Below are 24,201 nucleotides of genomic sequence, written 5' to 3'. Positions count from 1 at the left end.
GGGAGTTTCATTGCCAGGTCCCAGAAATAATTTGCTTAATATGCCACTACAACCAAAAAACTAGTCAACAAAACATTGAGCACCCTCAGAAATGACAAAACAAAAAGCCACGGTTGTATTACAGTATTAAACATTGCATTGGTGCAGCTGCATCCAAAGTATCAAATGCAATAGTAGTCACTTTAGCTCCTTAAGGATATAGTAGAGTCAGAAGAACACAGCAAGATGAACAACACAGGTACCTAAGAGAATAGAGTGGCTGTCTTATGGGTGAAGACAAAAAATCAGTCACTAATATGCTGGTGCTCCATCACCTCCCCTGGCTGTGCTCATGGCTCACCCCTGAAGGTCAGGCCACAGCCAGTCACAGTATTGCAGCTCAAGACACAGGAGTGAAACAGATGTCTGGTACATTCCAGTGCATCAAGATGTTACAAGATGTCATTACTTGTAGATGGGCTACTACTAACAATGATGGAGCTGGAGTGGTCTTTTGTGAGGTGAAATAAAAAGATACCACAGAAACAGGCAGCCTTTTAAGGACAAAGAGAAAGGCTGATTGCTGTGCTGTTTCTGCAATATAAGCCTAATTTATGACACAGGCATTCTCCTCCACAGCAATGTCCGAATGACCTCTTAGATATTTGAGGATATCTACAAATCTTCCTTTATTCAGTGGTTTGAAAAAGACCCAGTGAGGTCCTAAAAATTTATGTGGGAGTCTTTGATTAAAACAAATGAGACAATGGTTCCTCAGGAAAGAGCAGCATGAGCTGTATATATCAAAATGGTATTATGAAAAAGGCAACCCCACAGAAATGTTTCATTTATTGTACTGGAAAAGTATGTATGAATTGTTTTTTTTTCCACAGTAAGATAACCTGCTTTACCCTGCATTAGTGACAGAATAATTTGTTCTTTCATTATCCAGATTATTTATTATTTTAAGTACTGATCCGTTGCAACTTTCCTGACTTATCACAAGACAACCACACTTCTGGGAACAAGATGAAATACAACCAGGAGAAACTATTTTTTTTGTCAAAGTTAAAAATACGCTGCACTGGCATCCTAATTTAACACTTAATTCTTTGTCCCATGCTTTTGTTCACACATCATTCTTCTGGAGAAAAAGCCCAGGAGAGCAATGACACACACCTGAATCATTCATGCAACGCACGAATCAGTTTAAGTAAATCCTTAGTGAGCAATGGATTTAAGTCTGTCCACTTAAGAATCTTCCTCTCCTGTAACAAAATATTCCCACCCACTATTTCCACTTCTTCCTCCTAAACAGACCACAAAGAAAAGTCTCAGTAAAAATTAATGAGTTGTACTGTCCTTGAGCAGTACAATAGATTTTTTTCACCAATAATCAACATTCAGGACTCTCAAATATGCAAAATTTCAAGAGTTCTTAAAAAAACTCTTATCTCTTACAAATTTACTTAAAGAGCTCTCATACCCCTCAGTAATGCTGATAGACTACTGGGAAGGCTACTCCCCTTCTTGCTAGAGCATGTAGTTTTTGAAACCACATCCTGACTTTAAGGAGCCACTTCAGAGCAAGCACATCTTGCTCAAGCTCCTGTTTCCATCACATCCTTGTCCATCAGACCAAGTTACAGCTCTTCCTTTAAGCAAAAGGCTGTATTGCTTTTCCACTTCCAACTATGGACCACTTAATTCTTCTTTCTTATCCCCTCATAGCTCACACTGTAGTCAAAATTAATGTTTTAGCAACCACCCACTAACTGACCAACCAATTTATCTGACCACTTCTAAGCAGCAGAGGTTTTGTGTGCCTTGTGTCTTAGGTAATGAAATGAGTAACAATTAATAAAGCTTTTTCTAGACTATAAGATCATAGCCTAAAGCAGCACCAATACTTTAATGCTTCTCTTTTCATTCTTAGATTTAATAATTCCTGACATGGAAGCAAATTTTAATATAGAAAATATACCAGAAAAACAAATCTAGAATAATTAAGTAGGAATTCATTTAAGAATAAGCCCATTGCCCAAAATCAGACAGACAAACTGAAACAGTGAAGAAAAGTTTAAGGCTAGAAATAGATTTTTTCCTCACAGAGTTCTCCCACTGTTTAAGAGAATAACAGAATTACAGGTACCCTGAAGGGATAACAACACACAGAAAGCAGTTTCCAGTTGGCTATGCTACACCTTTGATTAAGTGAAAACAGCTGAGTAAAACTGACTGAAATACTACAACCTCCATTACCTGATTACTTTAACAAAACAAGTCTGAAACATTAAATACATAGACAGCCACCCCAAAAAGTTTGAAGAGTATCTAAAATATTAATGACCTATCCATAGATATAAAATTATCAATCAAACATTCCCAGGTCCTTTGCCAATTCATTCTGAGCTCAAATGAAGCTAAGTTAAGCATCTCTTTGATCCACGATGCATGCATTATTTAGCATTAGCTAGACATTTGTTCATTTATGCAGACACATGCCAACAGGATTTATGCAAGAGGATACCCATTTCTGCTTAATTTGAAATGTCCTGGTTCTCTCTCTGGAATCTAAACCACAGTGATTTATAGCTATTAGGGAGTCTTTGTATTTTAGCAAAAGCACACTTTCACTGAGTTTCTTCCACTGGAAGAAACTCTTCCAGTGGAAAAGTGAGATACATAAAGATCTCAGGGCATCTCCAAAGAACAAGGTTTCAGTATCTGTGTTTCCTCCTCTTGTACACATGTGTGACTCTAGGTACTTCTACATGCACAAAACCAGCCCACCGATTTTTCATGGTGTTTTTGCAGATTTTCTTTTCTGGCATACTAAAATATGCATGTATGAGTGGATTTTTGAGGGATAGAGGCTGGGAGGAACAGGCTTAGGGTGGTGGTTTTGGTGTTTTTCTGTTTTGGTGAGTTGGTGTGGGGTTTTGTTGCTGGTCTATGCAGCTGATCAAATTTTGCATCACACACATTAAAATCCTAAATAAATATTAATATGGAACACTGGTAAAGAACAGAATGAAAAGGAAACACAAGCTGCTAAGAACTAGCAACAGTGAGAAAGTAAAATTTTGGATGAAAAAATGGCAAACTCTGAAAAGGTAAGTGCCTTCAGTTTCTTTTCCCTATAAACCGTTCCCTGTGTCCCACACTTCTGGAGTGTGAATGTAGACTCAGCTATAATTACACTCCATATGAACAACTTTTTAGTTCACATACTTTTAAACTTCTTCTCAGTGTCCCAAATTTTCCAGTATTCTTGGGATATCTTGCTCCACAACCCCTCTTCTAAAGACGAAGAAATTTTGAGAATAATCAAAATAGGAAATTCATGCACCATTGTTTAAGTTTCCTCTTGTCCTGCCCCCTGCAATGCACAGAGCAACACTCAACACCCAGAATGGATGTGCTCATTGATAGACTGAGCATTTAGTATGTGATGAACTTCTAGCCGATGGAAGTTTGGCTGAACAACACAAAAAAGAGTCAAAAAATTATAAATATTTGCCACATCCTGAAAGATTTCTGTTAACCTGGGAAATATAGACTAAATCTGTAGCCCCAATTCAACCTACTAACAGTGCTCTGTGTAATGTTTGCTTTTAAAACACAGAAGAATGAGAGATATCTAAAACAAAAACAAGTTTAAAAATCAAACAGAAAACCAGTTATTTCCTCCTGTCCAAAAACACCTCAGTAGCACCCAAACAATGTGAGCCAACCCAACTGTCACATAATACTGTACTTATCTATCTGGCACTGCTGAAGCCAAGCACTGAGGGAGGGAGATACTAACAGAGGTCTATAAAATTAGTGCCATTAAGTTGAAGCAAAGAATTCATCCCCTCTACCTGAGGGGGAAAAAAAGTAGGTTAATAAAAACAACAATTATTGAGTAACTAGAGGCAAAAAATAATGCTAATACAACAGAACTCAGAAAAATAAAGGGAAGGATATGGGATTGTCATGAGGGCACATCTTGCAGAGCTGAGCCACTATTTTACCACTTACATTTTGAAGTGCCAGCAAGGACAAGATCAGGCAAGCAAGTTGAAAATTTGAGAAAATGGGTCACAGAGTAGTGGCGACAAAGTGAGGTATTGAACTGCTCAATTTGCATGAAGACAACTTAAAATCTACACTCAGGTATGAAACTAAAGGAAAGAGGAGAGCAGAGACACACAAACAGACCTGGGAGAACCTTTTCAAGGTGAGCTGATGTGGTGCTGCAGAAATTCAACAATGAATCATTAAAAAACCGCTTTGATCAAAAGTAAATCTTAAAAATGAAATGTTCAGGAGGTTTAACGCTTGAAGAAGCATGGGCAAAGAAACATTTTAAAAAGTACCAGTACAGCTGGTGATGAGAAGTGGAATAAAGGGACTATTCTTTGGAACTAGACAAATCAAGTCATATCTCTGCAATATTCATCTGACACAGTTACACCTCAAACCTGAAACACTGAAAACTCCCAGCTTAAGAGGATATTCTAAATGGAACACCTAAAAGGCAAAGCAAATTACACCAGCCAGAAATACCCACACTACAAGGCACAGAGTAACTGACAACATGGAATTACATGAAGTTGACAAAAAATCCACTGAATGGGCAGTTTTGGCATATTATTTTGAAAAGAAAAAAAAATACCATAGGAATAAAACTTGCGCTCCTCAATCAAGGACACTTCATCCAGCATCCTAAACATATCAATCAATCATTTGACCTTGCTCAGGAAGCAGAAGGACTTCTAACAGGTTTGGGTGCTTGTTTTATTGGCTTTTTGTTGGGTTTTTTTTTCCCTTCAGTTTTCACTTCCTATCTGAAAAAAATACAACTTTTCAGCTTGATCAGCTGCAGCTTCAGCAAGGAATGAACAGCTCCTGCTTAGAAACAGTGAAGCATTGCCACGAGAAGCATGGCACAACAAACAGTTGTGGTTCAGCTCCCCTCCTCTGGCAGTAGCTAATGAGCAAAACTTCAGCAGAATTTGAAATGCTGCCTGCTAATAATTGGTATTTGGTATAGCACAGTATCATTACAAAATATATGGGAGTCTCCTGATTCTCCCTAATAAAATAACTGTTTGGAAACAGTAATCCAGACATCATCTAAGAAATACCTGCAGGTGTATACAGTGCTTTTGCTGGCACAGATATATAAAAAATAAAGTGATACTCAGGGTTGCTTTAACTTCATGCTGTTGCAGACCATTAATGCAACTCATATTAAATACTTGACTCAGGCAACTATATCCAATACTCACTATGACATTGCAAGAAAATTGCCTTTTTGAAAAATGAAAGAATAATCTCCAAAAGCTCCTGAATGCACTCAGTAGAGTTTTAACCTTGACACATAACAAAATATCAGTTATTCGTTAAACATAGGGCAAGGATTAAACTACCCAGAGGTGCTCTCTCTCCTTCATACTGCTGCAGTTCACTAGTGCTCCAAATGAACCATCCAGCACCATTACTACTAAACTTTTCCACTTCAGAATAAAGCCCCAGTTTTATTAATCAATTTGCATTCTTCAGATGAGAGGCACTTACTAGTACTATCATGCACATACTGTAATCTACACAAGACACAAACAAGCCTTAGAAAACGACCTGTAGACGTCCACCACCTTCCAATGACCTCCTTCAAAATCATATTTGGCTCTCTTTCAGCATTTTCTTGCTCTTTGGCACTAGTAATCCACCATTTGATCATTATAAAAAGAATCACAGCAGATGTGCCTACAAACAGAGCACAATGCTTTAAGTGGATTAGGAAGAGATGAACTCTCAAGAAACAAAGTTCCTGAGTTTATGCTAATAAATTTACTTTAAAAGACTAAATTAAGAAGAAATGTATGCAGACTTGCTTAAGCACCTCTCTTTTGGAGTGAAGATGCAAAAGTGCTGCTCATGACAAACTACATTTTCTGTACTTCCCCACAGTATTCCAAGTATTTCTGTATTAGTAAGTTTTTCCAAACTCAAATTTTGCCTTCACCAAACACCACAGCAGAAAAGACACCAGTGCAGTTGGCAGAGGGGAACATATTTATCATGCAATTAACTATATAAAGCTGCATTGTGCTCTTTCCTGTTTATACCATACAGATCAACAAATGAGATGGAACCAATTTACTAAATTGAATTTTTCCAATGGCAAAACCATCTTCCCTTGATTACCGATCAGAGAGATGGCAAGATAGACTCTACATGCATGAATGAAGAAATGCAGATGCAAGTGACTTTTTTATTGTCAAGAACTCATTAGGAATTAATAATCTATCATGTACCAACCAGAACAGGACAAGCAAAACCATAAAACTAGAACAGCATGCTATAGTTACAACAGTACAAGGCACAGAAAAATTTGAGTTCTTTAAAACAGTTTTGAGTCATCTTTGCAGTGTAAATGTGCATGGGTAGGAGGCTTCTATCACTGGTGAGTTTAGTAACATGTAAAAAGGCACTGTTCACAATTTTACTGAATTTACATTAATCTTTGCTTTCATGATTCTTGGTCACTTCCTACTTTTGCATACCTTCCCTAACTTTTAGAGTAAAATTACAGTTTCACCCATCAGGATTCCAAAAATATCAAAGAGCAGTAAAGAAAAAAAAGTGTTTAGACTGAACATATGTCTCAAAAATACTTTAGATAAAATTTTATAGCATATCTTAATTGCACTTTACTGGGCAAGGCGTGTAAGAAAAATGGGTGGAGACTTAGAGCTTTTTTATAGAAATTAGTAATTAGGTAACATTCATCATTTCTCCTGTACAAATATTTGCTTCATTCTGTAATTCACAGTAGCATATCCATAAAACTTAAGCAACTTACTTTGCAGTGGTCATACTGCTGCTGTAAGGTTGGAACATCCCCTCCAACAGGCATTTGTTTTTTCAGTTCCTCATCTTTTGCATTCAGCCATTTGATTAACTCTTCCAGGGATGTCAGCAATCTGTTCCATTTCTCTGCACTGGCCTCCAAGTGAGCCCTGTGAGAAAGCATAACAACATCTTTAAAGCCCTGAATGGCAAAACCAGCATGGGAAAACAAAATTACTCCATCAGTAAGATGAGAATGTTCCAAGTGTTTAACTGCAAAGCAACTTTGTGTTAAAAAAAAATCTATTTCAGAACACTTTGCACAGCAAATCAAAATAAACAGAGGAGAAACAGGGGAACACAGACAAATACGACCCTGATGATTTAATTTATCTAAAACCTTGAACACTGCATGTCTAAGCAACATAAAAAATTCCTGTGTTTTGTTGTGACTCCACCACTGTTGTGCAACAAGCACAAGCATCATTTTGTGAGCAAAAGCACTGCAAAACGGAACTCTTTCACGCCAGGACCCCGACTCTCCAGAAGCAAAATCCCTTGTGTTCTACCAGTAGTTATCAACAGCAAATTGCCTGTCTGCTGAACATATCAGTCAGTGACACAGGTTACTTAATAAATCATCTTCATCAATTTTGAGTTGCTAGACAATTAACACAGTGAATCTGTTCCTCACTTCAATTCACAAATAAAAAAGTCAAACACCAAATATCTTTTTCTATAATTTTCAGAAATACCTTGACTTCATGTCTTCTCCCTACAGTACCTAAAAGAGGCATAGAAATCTTCAACAGGGACCAGCTACCTCTCTTTTACTGCAGTCATTCTATGTAATGGTATAATTCAAGCATGTACCTAATTTATATCAGCAACAAGAAAGTTTCTTTCTTCACACAGATGGGGGGAGTAGAGCTGAATGATTTTCAGTCTGACAGCAGTTCTGCAAGTTTCTCCCCTGCTTCTGAAGGATGAACAAAGTAAACTGTATAAACTCTATTATCTTTCTTTATTTGCACATTGTTGGTTATCTTTTTTTTTTTTTTTTTATTCACTGTGACTCACACTAGAAACTTTCACCTGGCTTGTCTCGTATTATCATTTCAGATGGCATTGGAGTGAATGTTTGAGGCTGATACAGCAACTTGTAGATTGAAGAGATGATGTGCTGCAAGGTTAACTCTGACACAAGCTCAGGTTTGGCCACACTGAGACTTGCCAGCAATACACTGGATAGGTGTATCAATACAGGATAGGTGAATCAATAAAGTAGTCAAGTAAAAGTATATAAAGAAGGAAATACAAAGAAAAAAAAAATCCACATTTCTGAAAAGGAGAGGCCAAGTACCTTTAGGAAGAGGAACCTATTCACCACTCTTGTGAAGGAAAGCACTTAGGTAACTACTTGGGAAAAATTATGAAATATAAGTAGTTGCCAGAAGCAACATTTTATTGCCTACAGTTTTGTGTGTTATGGTTTCTACTGTCCCTAATTACTCTCACTGATACCTTTATCTCAACACTGAATTGCAACACGCTGCTAGCAGCTCAGGCCTAAACAGCAGAGTCAGCATCCCACCCTGCACTGAAGCACAAGCAAGCTGCTGTGCTAGCCTTGGTGTGCAGGCCAGCAGCTTCTGAGTGGAATGTATTGCCTCCACTCTCCTGGAATTTTTTCAGGTACTCAGAACTGGCCCTTCTTTCTTGAAGTGAAAACAGAGTTATATTTCTTACTAATCAGGCAGAAGAGAGACATTGCCCTCTCATCTAAGCCAAGGCAGCCCACATTTGAACTTACAGTGTTGCCATTAGACTCTGATTGATAAAAAATATAGATAGGTCTTTGAGAATTTCTAGTAGCAACTACAATGAAAATGTTCAGATTTGTAGCTTTCTGTACATTTGATTGTGAAATCTCTATTCATCATGACTTATTACAGTTTCTAGCACATATAAGCAACTCTCACCTCTCAAAACTGTCATTCTCTGAGGCTTCAAGATTCTGCTCTAATTATTTAGTGGAATTCTTGTATGCAAAATAAATTGGAGCTTTGTAAGGAGGGGAAAAAGTCCTGTAACTACATAAAGGATGATTTAAGGGTGATTCACCACTTTGTAACATACAATGTAATAATATTAATAGTAGAATAACTAATCTGATATTAATGTGAATGATATTGAATATATTACAGGATTAAATGCATTGTAATTCACCACTTAGTACTTGTGTACAGGCCAATAAATGTCAATACCAAAAATAACACTAGCAAGCACATGCTCAAGTGCAAATTAATCCTGCAGAGGTAGAGCAGTAAGGGGAGGAGAGAAAGGGACCACATCAGCAGGGACTTCAAAATTTTTCACCAAGCACAAAGTGATCTAACCTCCCAAAGAAAGACATTAAAAAGGGAAAAAATACACAGGGAAAAACTCATCACATCAGCCTGGATTTTTCCAGAATACTATCCTTTTAATCTTATTGAAAGCAATATTGAAAATGAAAGCAAGATGCAGCAGCTGAAGAGCAGACACAAGCATTCAATTCTCCTGGGGAGGAAAGAAACACACATTCAGTAAATCCCATTCTAAGCAAATGCCACACAGGAGCAAACAAGTCAAGATATGCTTTAAATTGCATTTCAGTGTAAAACTTCAGTATCATGTTTACATGTGTCATACAGACATTATCAGAGACAGAAGAAAAACTATGCAGAAGTTCTGAAATGTTTCTTGGGCTTTTCTGTTGTCTCTCTCAGGATTTCTGGCCTTTGTTTTGGAATTTGTACTCTACTGATAAACAACCTGCAAACAAAGCTTCAGGTGTTTGTGCTCATGTGACAAATGAATTAGCAAACTCAGGGATTTACTAGGTCAAGTGATGGCTTAAGAATCTGCTCTGATTAAAACAGAGGTCTGTTATAGATGATTGTTTCTGAGCATGAGTTGGAGCACAAATATTCACGAGCAGCAACCACCTGGTATGCAAAAGAATAAGGGAGTCCTAGATGAACCTGAAGAACACAGATGCTCCCATCCAGCTGACCAGACTGAGAGGAACCCTCCCTCCCCCTTCCCATGCTGAATAAAATCATCCAGAAAACAGCAACTCTGACACAACTCCCCTTCTGTTGACCCTGAGAGGCTCTCTTCACAGCTGGAGACCTCCTCAGCTTTTGATTCTACTATGGAGGTAGTATTTTTCCTGCTGAGTGACAAGGGAACACACGGAATAAAAAAAGATTGGTGGGTGGTCTAAATATAGAGAAACAGAGAGAAAAGAGAAACTCCTTTTCCCTTTCTCCCATACTTTTACATCTACCCTCCCCCAAACACTAACATCCTCACACCTCCTGCCCCAGGAGAAAAGAATCTCCCTTAAATATTTGGCTTTAAAAGGCAGACCCCCACAAGTCTGCAGCATTGTTTTCTTCCTGGGAATAAAATAAAAGAGGAAAAGAAAGAAGCCTAAGTCTACAATTTCAATGAGAGAGGTGCAGCATCATAGAAACTCCAAGTACAGGTTTAAGCAGCTTCTGTGCATTTAAAAATATGCCAGAACAGCACTGTTTTTCCAGTTTGGAACTTCCTTTAGTTACAGTAGCAAAGAAGTAAACTCAACACAGTGACTAGCAACATCAGCTCTGAGGACTGAAGTAATGAGAAAAACTCATGCTGTCTCTCTTTCGGAGAACAGTACTTTCAGCAATTAAAAATCAGAATAATTGGAGTGTACACATACCTGAAAATATTTTTAAAAGCTTAGACTTTCATTTAGAAGCACTATGCCAAGCTAAAACCCATTATGAAACAATCAGCTTTTTCATTCTTCAGTCCTAGCATCTAAAAGTTACATGTTGTTCTCACTAGAGTAATCCATACAATTTTGCTTTCCAATTCATCCTTGTAAAAAGACACACCAAGAAAGCAAAAATTGAAGGCAAACAGACTTCTGTGCTTTGTTAGTCCCCTATGAAGGCTTCCAGGACTCTTGCACAAGTTAGAAAAGTGAACTGCAATCGAAGAGCAGAGCAAAATATATGAACTCAGAAATACTATGCTCTTTTCAGTAGTGACTGAGATTTGAAAGGTCAATTTACTTTTCTTACATTTGCACCAGTATTCTCTGTTTTGCCTATCTTACACTTTGATCTCCAGTGACATGTGGCTCTGCAGCACAGCAGGTACCAGCAGAGAAACATTAATGCTGCTCAATGGGATACACGTGCCATGTATATGAAGAAGAGAAAAGGTGGGTCTGTATTCAGAAAATGTATTCCAAATTTCTAAGCACAGACTGCACAATGAGTCTTTCTGTACTACAGCCTTGGAACTCATAGCTGTACAGGATAAGTGGCTTGAAGACCCTTTTTCATGGCCATCCATTTCTCCCAAATTATGACCAAGCCCAGGAATGGCCAAGCAGCCCAGTGGTTCTTGCTAGAACTCCACAACTGATAAGCTATTACTTTAAGAGTATGCTTTTGTCTTTCTTTCACATGGACTTGTCAACAGAACTCATAACAACTCAAGTCCAACAACTCTTGCATTAAATTGCCTATGTGATGGAGTCAGTCTCTGCAAGCCCCCACACCAAACTGCTTGGTTCTTTGGGTTCAAGTTCTTCAAGGGCTTTCAAGGAGCTGATTTAACAGTTTCATTTAACTGTTTAGAAGGTTGGTGATGGGATAAGTGCACATAAAAAGTAAATATGACATTTTCCCGTCTATTTCACTCATTCAAACTCTTGTGCCTGAATTTTAAGGTTGACTCATTTTCCTGGCCTTTGGAATATTCATATGAATGTTGAACATTGTTTTAAAAGAACAGTTTTCTCAAACCAACAAGGAAGTGGTTGCAATTAAAAGCTCTAGAAATTATTCTCTATGTAATTAATTTTCATGTAGAATTTAATTCAATAATAAATATGGCAGTATCTATTTCAAAAGTGGCATCAGAAAGATTTAACAATTACCACACTTGAGCTTGGTACAGATAGGGTCAAAAAACTATAAAATGCATTCCTTGATTAACAAGTACTTTAAAAAATTTCTAAATTGAATAACACCAACTGAATTATTAATTTGAATTAATAATTCAAAACCAATTAAATGGATCAAGATACTTAAGATACAAGTTTTATTAACTTAGTAATCTCAAACCAAAAAATTTGTAAAAACAAAACCATGAACAAACTCCTGATTTCTCCTCAAAGTCATGGCAGATTTGCAAAATTATTTCATGGACACTGCCATTGATTTTCAATAAGGAAAGACTCAATGCACTTTCTGGAAATTTTGGTACAAGGTCAGCAAGTTACAAATGTGATGCTCTGAAGAGAAAACAAGTAGCTAAGACTACCTGGGGAAAAAGTTCACCAAGTTTTTATATTTCCACTCAGAGGTCCTTCATGAAAGGAAACAGACAGATCATTTTAATGCTGAGGTCATATTTGTCAAGCCACTTAGAAGAAAGGAACTGTGCCCCATCACACCTCGATGTTTTCATTACTCACCTGATGTTAGCTGACTTCGCCTTCAGGTCATTCCAGCGCTGGTTCATGTCATCAAGCCGGTGCTGGAGCAGAGCAGCTTCCTCAGAGTTTCCCAAGGCTTTCACCATTTTCTGTCTGTTTCCATCAATGCTTTTAAAGATGTCATTGTGGGCATCAATCTCAGCTTGGATGTCCTGAAATACCAGCAAGAAAAGTTCAAACATAGCTCTGTAAGTAGAGGAGGGGAGAGGTGACTCCTCATGAGTACTCCTATATACTAGAACAGAGCCTGTATTCCAGCCTCCTTGGGTGTCTCTGATAAAAGATGCACAGGAGAAAACCTGCAATCCTCTTAACATCACTACAAAAGGTCTAGCTTTCTTAAGTGTGAGAAAAGGAGTCTGAAAGTCATCCAAGGCTGTGAAAAAGGAAATAGATTTATAAACACCAAGTTCTGTGATATTGTGTTTTGTAGCACTGAAGGTATCTAACTGTCTCCTGCTCACCCACGCATTTCACACAGTGTGGCATTTGCAAACACACTAGAACTCATTTCCTCTCCAGAAATTACACCGATTCAGCCTTAGCTATATCATCTCTTTCTTCTTTGAAACAAAACATTCCAGAAATTTTAAACAGTCTAATGAAATGCAGCCTTTATCTAGTATTTTAGGTTACACATAATGAAAGCATTTAACTAAAATCTTAACTTTAAAACCCTAAGCTGCAGCTAAATGGTTACAGCAACCAAAGGTCCATTTTTACAATTAAACTACTTTACATTATGGCCTGAATATATGGAGCAGTAGACATAAAATGGCAGGATGTATTATAATTTGAATTTCATAGTAAATACTGAAAAGAAAAAGAAAAGCTTGTGATTTCCATTCTGTTGATTAATTTCTCCTCCTCTTAGAAATTAAACACATTTTATTCTCTCATCTACCATCTGCCTCAAGAAACACATTACAGATATTGTCTTCATCTAATTGAGCACAGTATTATTTTTAAAACACATAAAAAGAGCAAACAAAACTTCCTGCACCACTGCCAATGGTTTCTAGTATCCATACATCACATCTATCTATACTCCAATAAAGCAGTGTAAATGTGTTGAAAGCCAGGAGGTGTATTGGCTGTCTCAATAGGATTAATCAACAAAGTTTATGACAGGAACTTGATGCAGATGTAAATAAAATTCTTTTGCAACAGAGGAAATCAAATAACTGAAATTCCTTAAAGGTTTTTATTCTTCCAATCAACTTCTCAGTAATCACCATCTGTTCCCAGAAGCAGAAAAGGAGGGGGCTTTTGTACCTCCCCATCCTAAAGATGTCTTCCTGCTGGCACATATGCAAATGGAAGTGGAAAAGTAGCCATGAATTTGAGATAGAATGAAAGCTTTCTAGAGCTAGGAAAGAAAACAAAAAAATCAGGATAGAGGTGAAGAAGAGGAGGGAGGAGAGATGGGGCAGTGGGAAAGGAGGTGAGAGATGGAGGGAGGCACTGGTGAAGCTCTGTCTGGCCAGAAGTGCTACTGTGTGACTTTGGACAACTACCTTTATTTGCACTGAGATTCAGTCCTTTAAAGCAGGTTAAAAGACATTTTTTCTGTCTTTGAAACAACGCAATAAAAATCACCATTCTAAACACAGAAACAAAAATGACATTTAAAAGGAAAAAACAAAATGGAATTGTCTGTTGATCAGCCAACCCAAATAAGATGGCAGAGTCACTAGCTGAATTAGATACTTATCTGAAAATATTTGCAGCTCCTGTCCTTACAACTCCAACATGCATGCAGGTGCAGTGAAACCCAGCTCAGTCCCACAGAGCAGGAGACAGAACCACTGTACAGCAGTTACAATTCTAACTGCAATTAATCTGTGCTACAAAAGCCAGGTCATGCAAAGTATTTCCCTTTGCCTCTTCAAAGTCACAAATGACAACCTCATGGAAAACAAACTGATCTATAATCTTCTTTCTACAATCACAATATTAACTGTAAACCCATTCATTCTAGAACCTTCATAAAGCATTCTTTGATTTTACTCAAGAGGACAATTCAGCATGCACGCTCAAAAATGTTTCATTCATAATGGGTTTGATTCTTACATTTTCCAGTCATCGTGTTACATTGATTAAGGTACAATAAATCTGCTGTTCACCTCCTTGAGTCCCATCTGTAATAACCATATTGAGACAAATCAGTTCAAAGAATAAAGTTTCATAATTAACTTCTCTCTCAGTTCTGCTTTCCATTTTCCAGGTGAAAAAACCAACCAACCACTGCCAGCTGATGGATAACCCAACAGGATTGATAAAGTTATTCAATGTGAGTTTGTCACAGCCCTCAAAGAAAAGATGGAGAGAAATTCAAATAACATACTCCACATCAGTGTGTACATGGAAGAAGTCGAGCAGGAAAGTGGGATGTGAAAAATTACTAACAGCAAGAAATGGGCACAATAAGTTACTTATTCTCCAATAATGATATAAACCATCTCGATTTTTACTCAGGTACTGTCTTCTTATCTTTAGGATAAGATGGGCTCCCATCTTATCCTAAGAGTGCTGTAATTGTTAGCAATTGGTAATATGCTCCTTTATTCATCTTATCGAAGTCCTTCAATTCTTATTTGTAAATATGTGGTTGCCCTACCTTAAATTTTTTTCTTCAAAGTGGAAAGGACTCTCATTCTGTAAACTCCCCAATTTATGCTGCTCCTAATGTATTATCTCTCTTTCTCCTGCCTTTTTCTTGATCTTTGATTCTCCATTGTCCTCTATGTGGCAAAAAAAACCAGGATGGAAAAAGTTGATTATGCCTGCTCGGGTCCCAGTGAGTAAGAGTTAGTCCACTTTCAATTTCGCAATATTTTAGAGCAAACTCTAAATATTCCCCTATTATGACATGAAAGTTCCCATATTTAGAGTCACGGGGCAACACACTAGAGAATGCAGGAGAAGAGGGGAAAAATTCTGTTGCTTTTGCCACATAAAGGTGGGGGGATACAACTGTGAAACCCCATTACTGCTCTTAGCCCAGTGCTTAAGGGATCTGGGCCAGAGCGGTTTCCCAGTGCATGTGAAACAAATCAAAGGGCAGAGAGATAAAACAAAACAAAAACACAACAGAAACCCCACCCCCACAAACCTAAAGAAATACACTATAAACAGAAAATGTCTTCTTGCTTTATCAACTATTTTTTGTTAAGGCACTACTATAGAGATGTCATATTTTGCTAATTTTGCAAATATTTATGTGCACTTGGCTGCTAAACGGAATTGATAATTTATTGTATGAGGCCAACATATTTGTTCACATGCAAGTGCTCGCAGGATTAATGCCCTAAATTAAAAGAAAGCTTGTTGACAAAAAAATAATCCTATATATAAATCAAGGTGAAAGCTCCAAAGTTTGAAAGGTAGAAAGGAGAAGAAATAACTAGCTTGGCATTTAGATATGTACTTAACCCTAGTCTGATTATTAAAACTTTGCTGCTTCCCTAAATTCCTTTTAAGTATTGAGCTCAAACTGCTGCCTTTTCCCACTTTGATGTGGTGATTTCAAAATTTTATTTCCATTCTGAATCTTCTCTGACTTCTGTGTTTCTCTCCCTCTTTACCTGTCTTCCTGCAGAATTCAAGTTTTCATTTTATGTTTGGATTTGATTTTGAACCTTGTCTCCATAATAAAAAAACTACTTCTTGCTTTAACTCCTACCAAATAAAATCTAAATGATCATGCAATGACAACTGAAGAGCATGTGTCTTTAAAGAATGTATAAATATATGTGCCACGCGGTAAGGCTGCAGATGGAAATACTGAAAAGGACCCTAAAACAAGTTGCTACTAGAACAGCCCAAAGGCAGACTGGAGTGACGTGCCCAGGGCAAAGGAAGTATATGACAAAGAATGAAACAGAACCCAACTTACAAACCCAACTCAACCAGCTATTAAATTTTTGTCTTTTCTCATGGACTGCAAGGATATGTTAAAAGCAGTTACAGCATTAAGCATAATTGTCTTTTGGAAACTATCAATACTTTATAAAAGGCAAGAAACCTCCCAGCCAAACCCACACATGATGTGTCTTTTTTCTAAATTATGAGTCCAGAGGGCCTCTAATTCACTCTGCAACTCTCTAAGCTATTAACAGATTCACTTCTACTCACATTTTTTCAGGTTTTGTCTGTATTGGCAATATACCAGTAAGGATGGTAACACAGGCAAAGTACTTCCCTTTTTATAGGGCCCAAATACTTCTGTTGAAGATAAAAACACAACTAATGGCAGAAAACTCCGTGGCCAAATTAAAATAGAGGAAATAATGCATTTTAAAATATACAAAGTGCTACTGTATTGAATTCTCACTATTGAAATTTCTGGGGTAATAACGCAAGGATCTAAAACAGGGAAGTTATTTTATTTTGTAAGGGAAATAAGTATGCTCCCATAGCATTAAAGATTCCTTTATCAATAAACCCTAATCAAATTTTTCTTATGTATAGGACACAAAACTCAACTTAGTCTCTCAAAAGTCAACAGCATTCTGTACCAAATCATAGCTTCACAGAGGGTTTAAAGGCAGGACTCATCAATGTTTTACTACAAAGTTTTTTGAACCCACTATATACAGCAAAATTCTGGACTACACTCCAATTATTTTTATGTTTATTAGGAAACAGAATTCCACTGTATTTTCATAAACATCTGACCACATATCAGGCATAGCAATTTATGCCATGCAAACCACATATGGCTTGCAAGAAATGGACATACAGGTACAATGCTGATGCTGTGCAACAAGCCTGGCAGCATTTTGTGTTGGCACACGGAGTGCTACATCCCTTTAATCCTCAGGTACAAGCTGTCTGTTGTATGTGGCTTTTGAACCACATGTTTATCTCAAAATGAATTAGTAGGCTTAATGTTGATTCTTCATAAATGAAAATCAGCTTGAAAAATTGCATTTTCTCTAGCAAAAGTTACTCCCAGGCCATTTTGCCAGAAGAGTTTTGTACTTCTTGCACCCAATACAGATGATACCTGTGAGTGGAAGGGGTGCACAGAACTGCAAATCCCATGAAAATGACTGTGCATTGCCTTCACTGACAACGCTCAAGTCAGCAAAGACACAGTTACAGAAATGCTGCACTTGCTTCTTTCAAAGGTCAGGAATAAATGTGATTGCTCAAAGTACCTGCACAAAAATCTTCCAGCTGGAAGAAAAATGTCAGTGCCAACCAAAGGACACAACTGCATGCCACAGACATAACATTGCTCTTTAAGGTCTCACAGCAAGTAGCAAAGGAATGGACCTTTTTTTTCTTTTTAATAGCACATTGTTTAGTTTATCTTGAACCAAGCACATTTTACCTGCTTCTGCCACCTGCCTCTGGGAACACTGCTGTGGCAGATACTCCTTTTAGCCTCCGCTTCACTTGGAGCTTTTCACTTTCTGATGACTCTTGAAGAAGGAGTAAGAATTAGGGCATGATAGAGGTGTATCAAAGTGGCCATCGTGAAAGGGAAACTGGACTTCTATTGGTCTCAGCCTTAAAATGCTGGGGGTAGCTGGGAAAAAGAGATGCTCGTGTAAAAAGAAGGCTATAAAAATCTCACTTCATCCAAGAAGTCTCTCCTCTGATGTCAGAGAACAGTCATGCCTTTAGAAAGGCTCATCCCATCTGCTGTTTCAGAGGCCTGCCTGCAGTAGCCTCTGAAAAGGCTGTTTGCTGCTGTTAAGCAATCCATTTACAATGAATTCACATTCAGAAGTAGCTGTATGTATTGAAAACTTTTAGGTAGAATTGCCATTATCTTAAATCCACCAGTGCCAGGAAGTGCATAAAGATGGACATCAAACCTCTCAAGTGTCATACGCAGAACATACTGAATAGCACCACAGCCAATGCAATTAAAGTCTAAGATGAAAGCAATTTGCTGTAGATATGACAAAAATGTATTTACTACTTAAACTCTCAGATATTTCATGAAGAAAACACAGAGCCTGTTTGGGACAAAACTCACTTTGGGACATTTTTCAGTTCTAATTTTCAAAGGCTTTTATTACCAAGAGCCTTGTACCAAAACATCAAGTTTCCAAAAAGCTGACTTGACTCGCATTCAAGCCTCTTGGATAGTACCATAAGAGGTGACATATGGTGTAGTTAAAGATTCATTTTACCACAAGAATCATGATGCACTTACAGGAAGGCTGAGAACCTGCCTTCAACAGCCTCTGTGGCTCCATTGCATGGCATAGACTCAACATCTGACAGGCACCAGAAATGTGTTAATACTAATTCCAGCAGTCACATAATTATGAGTGAACAAAGCCAAAGCAGCCCTGCCTACTGCAGTGTAATGTGACCCTGTTTTTGCATAGGAAGGGAGTGCCGTGCAAGCTTCTGCAAATGCCATCTGGCTTCTGCATTACGACCACAGTAACAGCACTCATCATTCTCTCTGTAGAACATATATTAATGAATCCAGAGAGCTGAAAGTAGCTTACAAGCCAGGATTGCTGTCATAATGCTGTTTCTCCTGGCAGCGAACACCTCAGGAAGGACAGGATGGGTGTGTGGGGAATCATAAGAGGGACAGATGAAGCAGGGGAGGAGGGGAGCTTGTTTAAAAAAATAGGGAAAAGAAAACTTGCTAAATAAGCACAGACTAAAATTTTTGAGTTTTTGATCAAAGTCTACCAAATAAAACATTCACCTTCTCCAGCACCAAAGTAGCCTTTTATGTTGCATTACAAATTTCAGCACAGTAGACAACAAAACTTCACAGCAAGCTTCAAGCTAAAAAATACAGCAGAGCTGTGAGACCTTTAAGTTTTGGTGAGAATTGGCATGATCAATTTCTTTAAGATAAACACTGGCATGCAAAGTCATAGGGGAGGGCTTGGAGTTTGCAAATACCAGGGCTTGTATGATTCATAAAATATTAGAAACACTGGTTAAAAATGTCTCTCTTAATTAAGCCATGAAGCATCTCAAGGTCTGGCACGTGTCCTTATCTTTACAGGCTACCACAGCAGCAGCTACAAGAGAAGAGTGAAGGCCAAGTGACAGACTGGGAGCAAGAGAGGAGCCAGTGACAAAGTTAGATCACAAGTGCTTTTACTATTACTCTTAGCTACTTTTGAAAGAGTCATGCTGGTGGGATCCTGAATAGTGACTGTCTCAAGCATACTTCCCCCTGATAAACAAAACTGGTAAACTGGTAACTACTGAGGAAAAGAACACTGGTTTACACTTTAGAATAACATCCCAAAAAAACAGAATCAGGCTTTGCAAACTGCTCTCCTGTTGTGATAAGGCACGAAATGATGGCACAGACACTGCTGCTCTCGAGGGGAACAAAAAAGAAGCAGCTTTATTTTCTGACTCCAACATTTATAGTTTTCCAAAGGTGACAGTGGATTGGAGGGTGACAGTGCCACCTCTCCAATGCCACTGGACAGACCAAGGGTCCATCAATTCTCTCCACCTTCATGAAAGAATGCAAAACATAGGTTATTTACAGAACTGTGTGTGAGAAAGTTTGTTGAAGGAATGTAAACATCAGAAGGCTTAACAAAGTCTTACAAAATCAGGGCGACACTCTCCTACTGTGAGACCACATTTTTAAGGTGTTTTATCTTAATTCATAAATAAACCACTTTGTATTTTGTTACATACTGTGGTTCTTGCAGGATACAGGAAGTACGTATGGTGAAAAAAAAAAAAAAGACAAAGCAAATCTAACAGTGGTTACAAACATGCAAGTGAAGTTTCACTAGAACTGCTGACAAACAGATGAAAACAATCTGTTCTTTAACATTCTCATGTCTCTTGCTCATCAGCACAATCACTTCAAAGGCAAATCTCCTGCCTCTAAGCACTACTGCTACCAAACAACCTGGAAAGAGGAAGAGTAACTAGTTGGAATAAAAGAAGTACAGATGAAACAATGGGAAAGTTGCATATTCATTGGAAATAATTCTACCTTTAAATGCCATCATGAGATCTTCCAATTCAACTAAATTAACATTCAACTAAATTTAACAGCAAACTCCAGAGCACTTGCTTTATGCCAATAGTGGAACAAGGTCACGGGGAGCCTGCAATGTCCCCGTATACCCTTGACTTAGCAAAGCCCAAGCTGCTCTTCATTTCCTCTGGAACTTAAATAAATAAGTAAATCAAAATGCCCACAATCAGAGGACATGCTCTAAAAGTAACCTTGTAGGACCTGAAATGAGGAAGATAAGCAACAATAGATTTCCATAAACAGAGTGCACATAAGGACATAAACAGCAACACAGAAAACCTAAGTTAAACATCAACCTGCCCTTTTTATTTACTGTGTAATTTTCAAAAGCATACACAGCTTCTTTCAAAGGCATGTGTGCAAGTGCCTATCATACCTTTTCAAATTTTGTCAGCAACTCACGTAAGCTGAAGTTCAGGCCAATCATCATTAAGCGTCTCCTGAAGCCTACATTTTCTTGGTATGTCCTCCAAGCCAAGTCTATGGCCTTCAAAAAGTTTCTTTCCTTTCCCACCTATACAGTCTCAAAATACTCCAAGTGCTCCAGCGTGTGTCCCTCTCCTGGGCTGTGCTCCCCTGGGAACAGTTCACACAGCGCCATCGTCACAGTCTCCGTGTCCTTGCTCCTTCCCATGGGCTGGGCACCCAGGGGTGACCCGCTGACACTGGATGCTGCTCCTTGCATGGCTGACCTGACCTCATGGTGCTGTGGGGATCTCCTTGGCTCCACACCTCCCCAGGACTGCCTCCAGCTCACCTCAGTAATGGCCTGCAGGACTCAAGTGCTTCTGGCAGGCCTCAAGCTCTTGGTCTCAGTGACCCTGAGTGAGAGAAGCTATAACCTGCTGGTGTATGACAGGTGGAGAGGAGGAACACATCCTTCCATGTTGCTCCATTCAAGGTGGGGGGAGAAAAAATCCCCAGAGAAATTTCTGTCTACAGAAAGCATCAAATACCAGCTTCTCAGACAAGTTAAAATGGGATGAGGCACACTTCATCCTAGGGAACGTGGTGGTGTGACCAGATGGGAGGCCATCTCTCCTCTGACTTCCTCAGAGCCAGCACCATGGGCTGGCGCTGCTATGGCAGTAATCAGGCCCTCTTCACTTCACCCAGGAGATGCTGCGCCACAGAAAAGCCAAGGCCCATTAGAAGTCGTCTAAAAAGTAGCTTCCTTTGTGCAAGCAAAAAAAAAACCAACCAAAAAAAACCACCATCCAGCAAAGGATCTTGCTGCAACCTCCAAGGCCTTCGCTGGGGATCTCCTCCTTTGGTGCCGCTTGCTCTGACAGCCGTGTGGTAATCTATCCCCGGCATTTGTTTATTATTGTAATCAGCATCCTCCCTTCCAGCAGCCCTGGTGCTGCTCCGAAGCACACTCCCCCTTCCGGGAGGCCTCCCGCTGGAAAACCACCACCACCCCTGAGGCTGCAGAAACCCCAGAGCAAAAGCCCTCACTTTTCCTTCCCCTGGAACAGAAAGGTGGCTGTTCAGTCACTGGGCAAGCTTTGGAGCTGTAAAAGCAACCAGTGCTGCACAAAGCCACCACGGGCTGGGGCTGCCCAGGAGGGCACACTCAGCGAGCCAGATTGTTTTCCATATGAGCCTCTGCTCACCCGCGGGAAACCTGACACCCCATGGGTGGCTGTGAGGAAATCAGTCCATTTCCAACCATTCCCACTGGAAACCCGTGTGCATGTGAAGGCCTATTTAAACTGCTATTAATGCCTTCCGCACAAACACACATTACTCAACCACCAAAACCAGACTGAGTAATAGCTGCCAGCAAGTCAGTAAATGTATAATTAAAACCAAACCAGCAACCCATCACTTGCAAAACCCGTTACAACTATTTCTCCTATGAACACATTGGGTATCACATGTTGCTTTTGCTTTTATTTTATTTCACCCAACCATCATATGAAGTACCAATGAATTCACGAGTAGCACAACTGTCTCTAAAATTATTCTGAGCTAGCGGATTATACTGGTATATCTGGTATGAGTTGGGATTTCAAAAATAACTCTGAAAAGGGGAAAAAAATATTGGCATTAGCAGGACTTTAACTTGGTTTATTTGTACTTTGCCTCCTGTCTGTATGTTTTATGTGGGCCTATTACACAAACTGCAGAAGTGCTTGCAAAATAAACTCAGGAAAGTTTTCCAAAGGTGACAGAACTAAACTAGCTTTATAGCCCATATAACAGATCAGCTTAAACAGTCCGAATTTATTTCACTGCTTCTGCAAGCAAAAAGCCTATTTATCATGTTCACATACTATTCGCTTCCAAATTAACTACTTACAGAAGGAAAAATTACACATTAGAGTGAAAAAGTAAAACCATTCTGCAAGAGATATACCTAGAATCACTATTTTAGAATTTCATTTCTTCTCCTCAAGACAAAGTTTGGATCCTATTTCCCTGCACACAAAGGCTTTCTGCTGCTCTTGGAGAAAAAGAAACCCTTGCAAACTAGAAACAAACAGACTTTAAATCCACCTCAGAGATGTTAGTGCATATAAATAAAGATGGGTGTCAGGCTGGATTATAATGAAGCTTCATAACTCCAGGACTGAATCCAAATACACAACATTAATTTTAGGTTTGGTCTCATACTTAGATTAGTTGTTTTTCAATTTTAATTTGTCATTTAAAAAAAATCATACATTCTAGATCTTTCAGCACTATTAGATACAAATTAAATACTCTCTAAGGTGAATGACTACCATTTTGCATAATTCCCTAAAAGGTTATCAAATATTTACATACATACATGGTGTTGGACCAAGTCTTCCAGTAAAAGAACTTTGAAAATTATACTGAATAATGATTTTTTCAGTTGCTTTCTCACATGAAAGCACACTGCAGTATGTGAGAAATTCTGAATATGTAGAAGTCAAAGTACCTGAAATGAGCTCTATATTGACATGTATTTAATATAGCCTCTGCACAGCCAGCAGTTCTATAGATATGACAATATTAGATCCTGAGCTCCAGAAGTACAACATACATTTTAGGACAGCTTTATGTGACTTATTACTACTCAAGTTTAAACTTTCTTGATCAGCTTCATCATAATTTTCTTTTAAAATAGCTCTGCATACACTATTGGCAACAAAAATGCATTTTGTATACTGGAAACTACAGTCATTACACAGATGAAATATGTGAATTCTAGAGGCCAAAGAAAGTCACATTCTGAGAGTTTAAGCTCTCGTGGAAATACACAATCTACAGTTGAAAACAAGCACACCACCAACTGTAACAAAGCATCATTCCAAAGCATTCTTGTAGATACCAAGAGCCACAACTGGGAATTTAAGACACTGGAAACAACGTACAGCTGCAGAAGATTAGGTGCAGTGAAGCTTTTTATTACTTTTTGTATTAGAGTAGTTTGGTACATTTTCTCATGTGTCTTAAATAAGACCATAAAACAGGATAAAACTAAAACAACCAGCAAACAGCCTTTTATAGCCATTGGTAATGTTACTAATGGCAGCCTGCAAAATGGAAGGACCATTTAAAGAAAAGCACTTCTATCCATGGTAGGGAAAGGACAGTAGCCTGTGACACAACTAAGATCACATCTACTGGAAACTGGTTTTAGGTGTGGGTTCTGCTGTGCACACCCCACAAATCCAGACTTAAGAGCCTCATTATTTAGCAAGGCACAACACATTATAAAACTAATAGCAGAATTTTACATCAAAAACCTTATTAGTACAAAGACTAAATTGAAAACCCCCTACTTTTATCAAGTATAAATCCAGATGCAACTGAATGTTAAGATACTGCAAAAGAACCAACAAAATCAATGAAA

At 38.5% G+C, this 24,201-nt stretch overlaps 1 protein-coding gene across 6 annotated transcripts in view; it reads right to left on the bottom strand.

Annotated features, from left to right (window-relative positions):
* UTRN (utrophin) overlaps positions 1 to 24,201 on the bottom strand; it is a 341,969-nt gene that overhangs the window by 105,591 nt on the left and 212,177 nt on the right. For all 6 annotated transcript variants that reach the window (XM_041423524.1, XM_041423522.1, XM_041423525.1 and 3 more), the window contains 2 exons: positions 12,350 to 12,522; positions 6,836 to 6,992 (listed from right to left, as the gene is read on the bottom strand). In XM_041423524.1, the coding sequence (XP_041279458.1) occupies positions 6,836 to 6,992; positions 12,350 to 12,522 (330 nt within the window). The remainder of the gene's footprint in view (positions 1 to 6,835; positions 6,993 to 12,349; positions 12,523 to 24,201) is intronic.

This window comes from Onychostruthus taczanowskii, unplaced genomic scaffold, assembly GCF_017590055.1.
Source record: "Onychostruthus taczanowskii isolate IOZ18803 unplaced genomic scaffold, ASM1759005v1 scaffold78, whole genome shotgun sequence".
NCBI classification, from domain to species: Eukaryota; Metazoa; Chordata; class Aves; order Passeriformes; family Passeridae; genus Onychostruthus; species Onychostruthus taczanowskii.
This window is presented reverse-complemented; position numbering and strand designations above follow the sequence as displayed.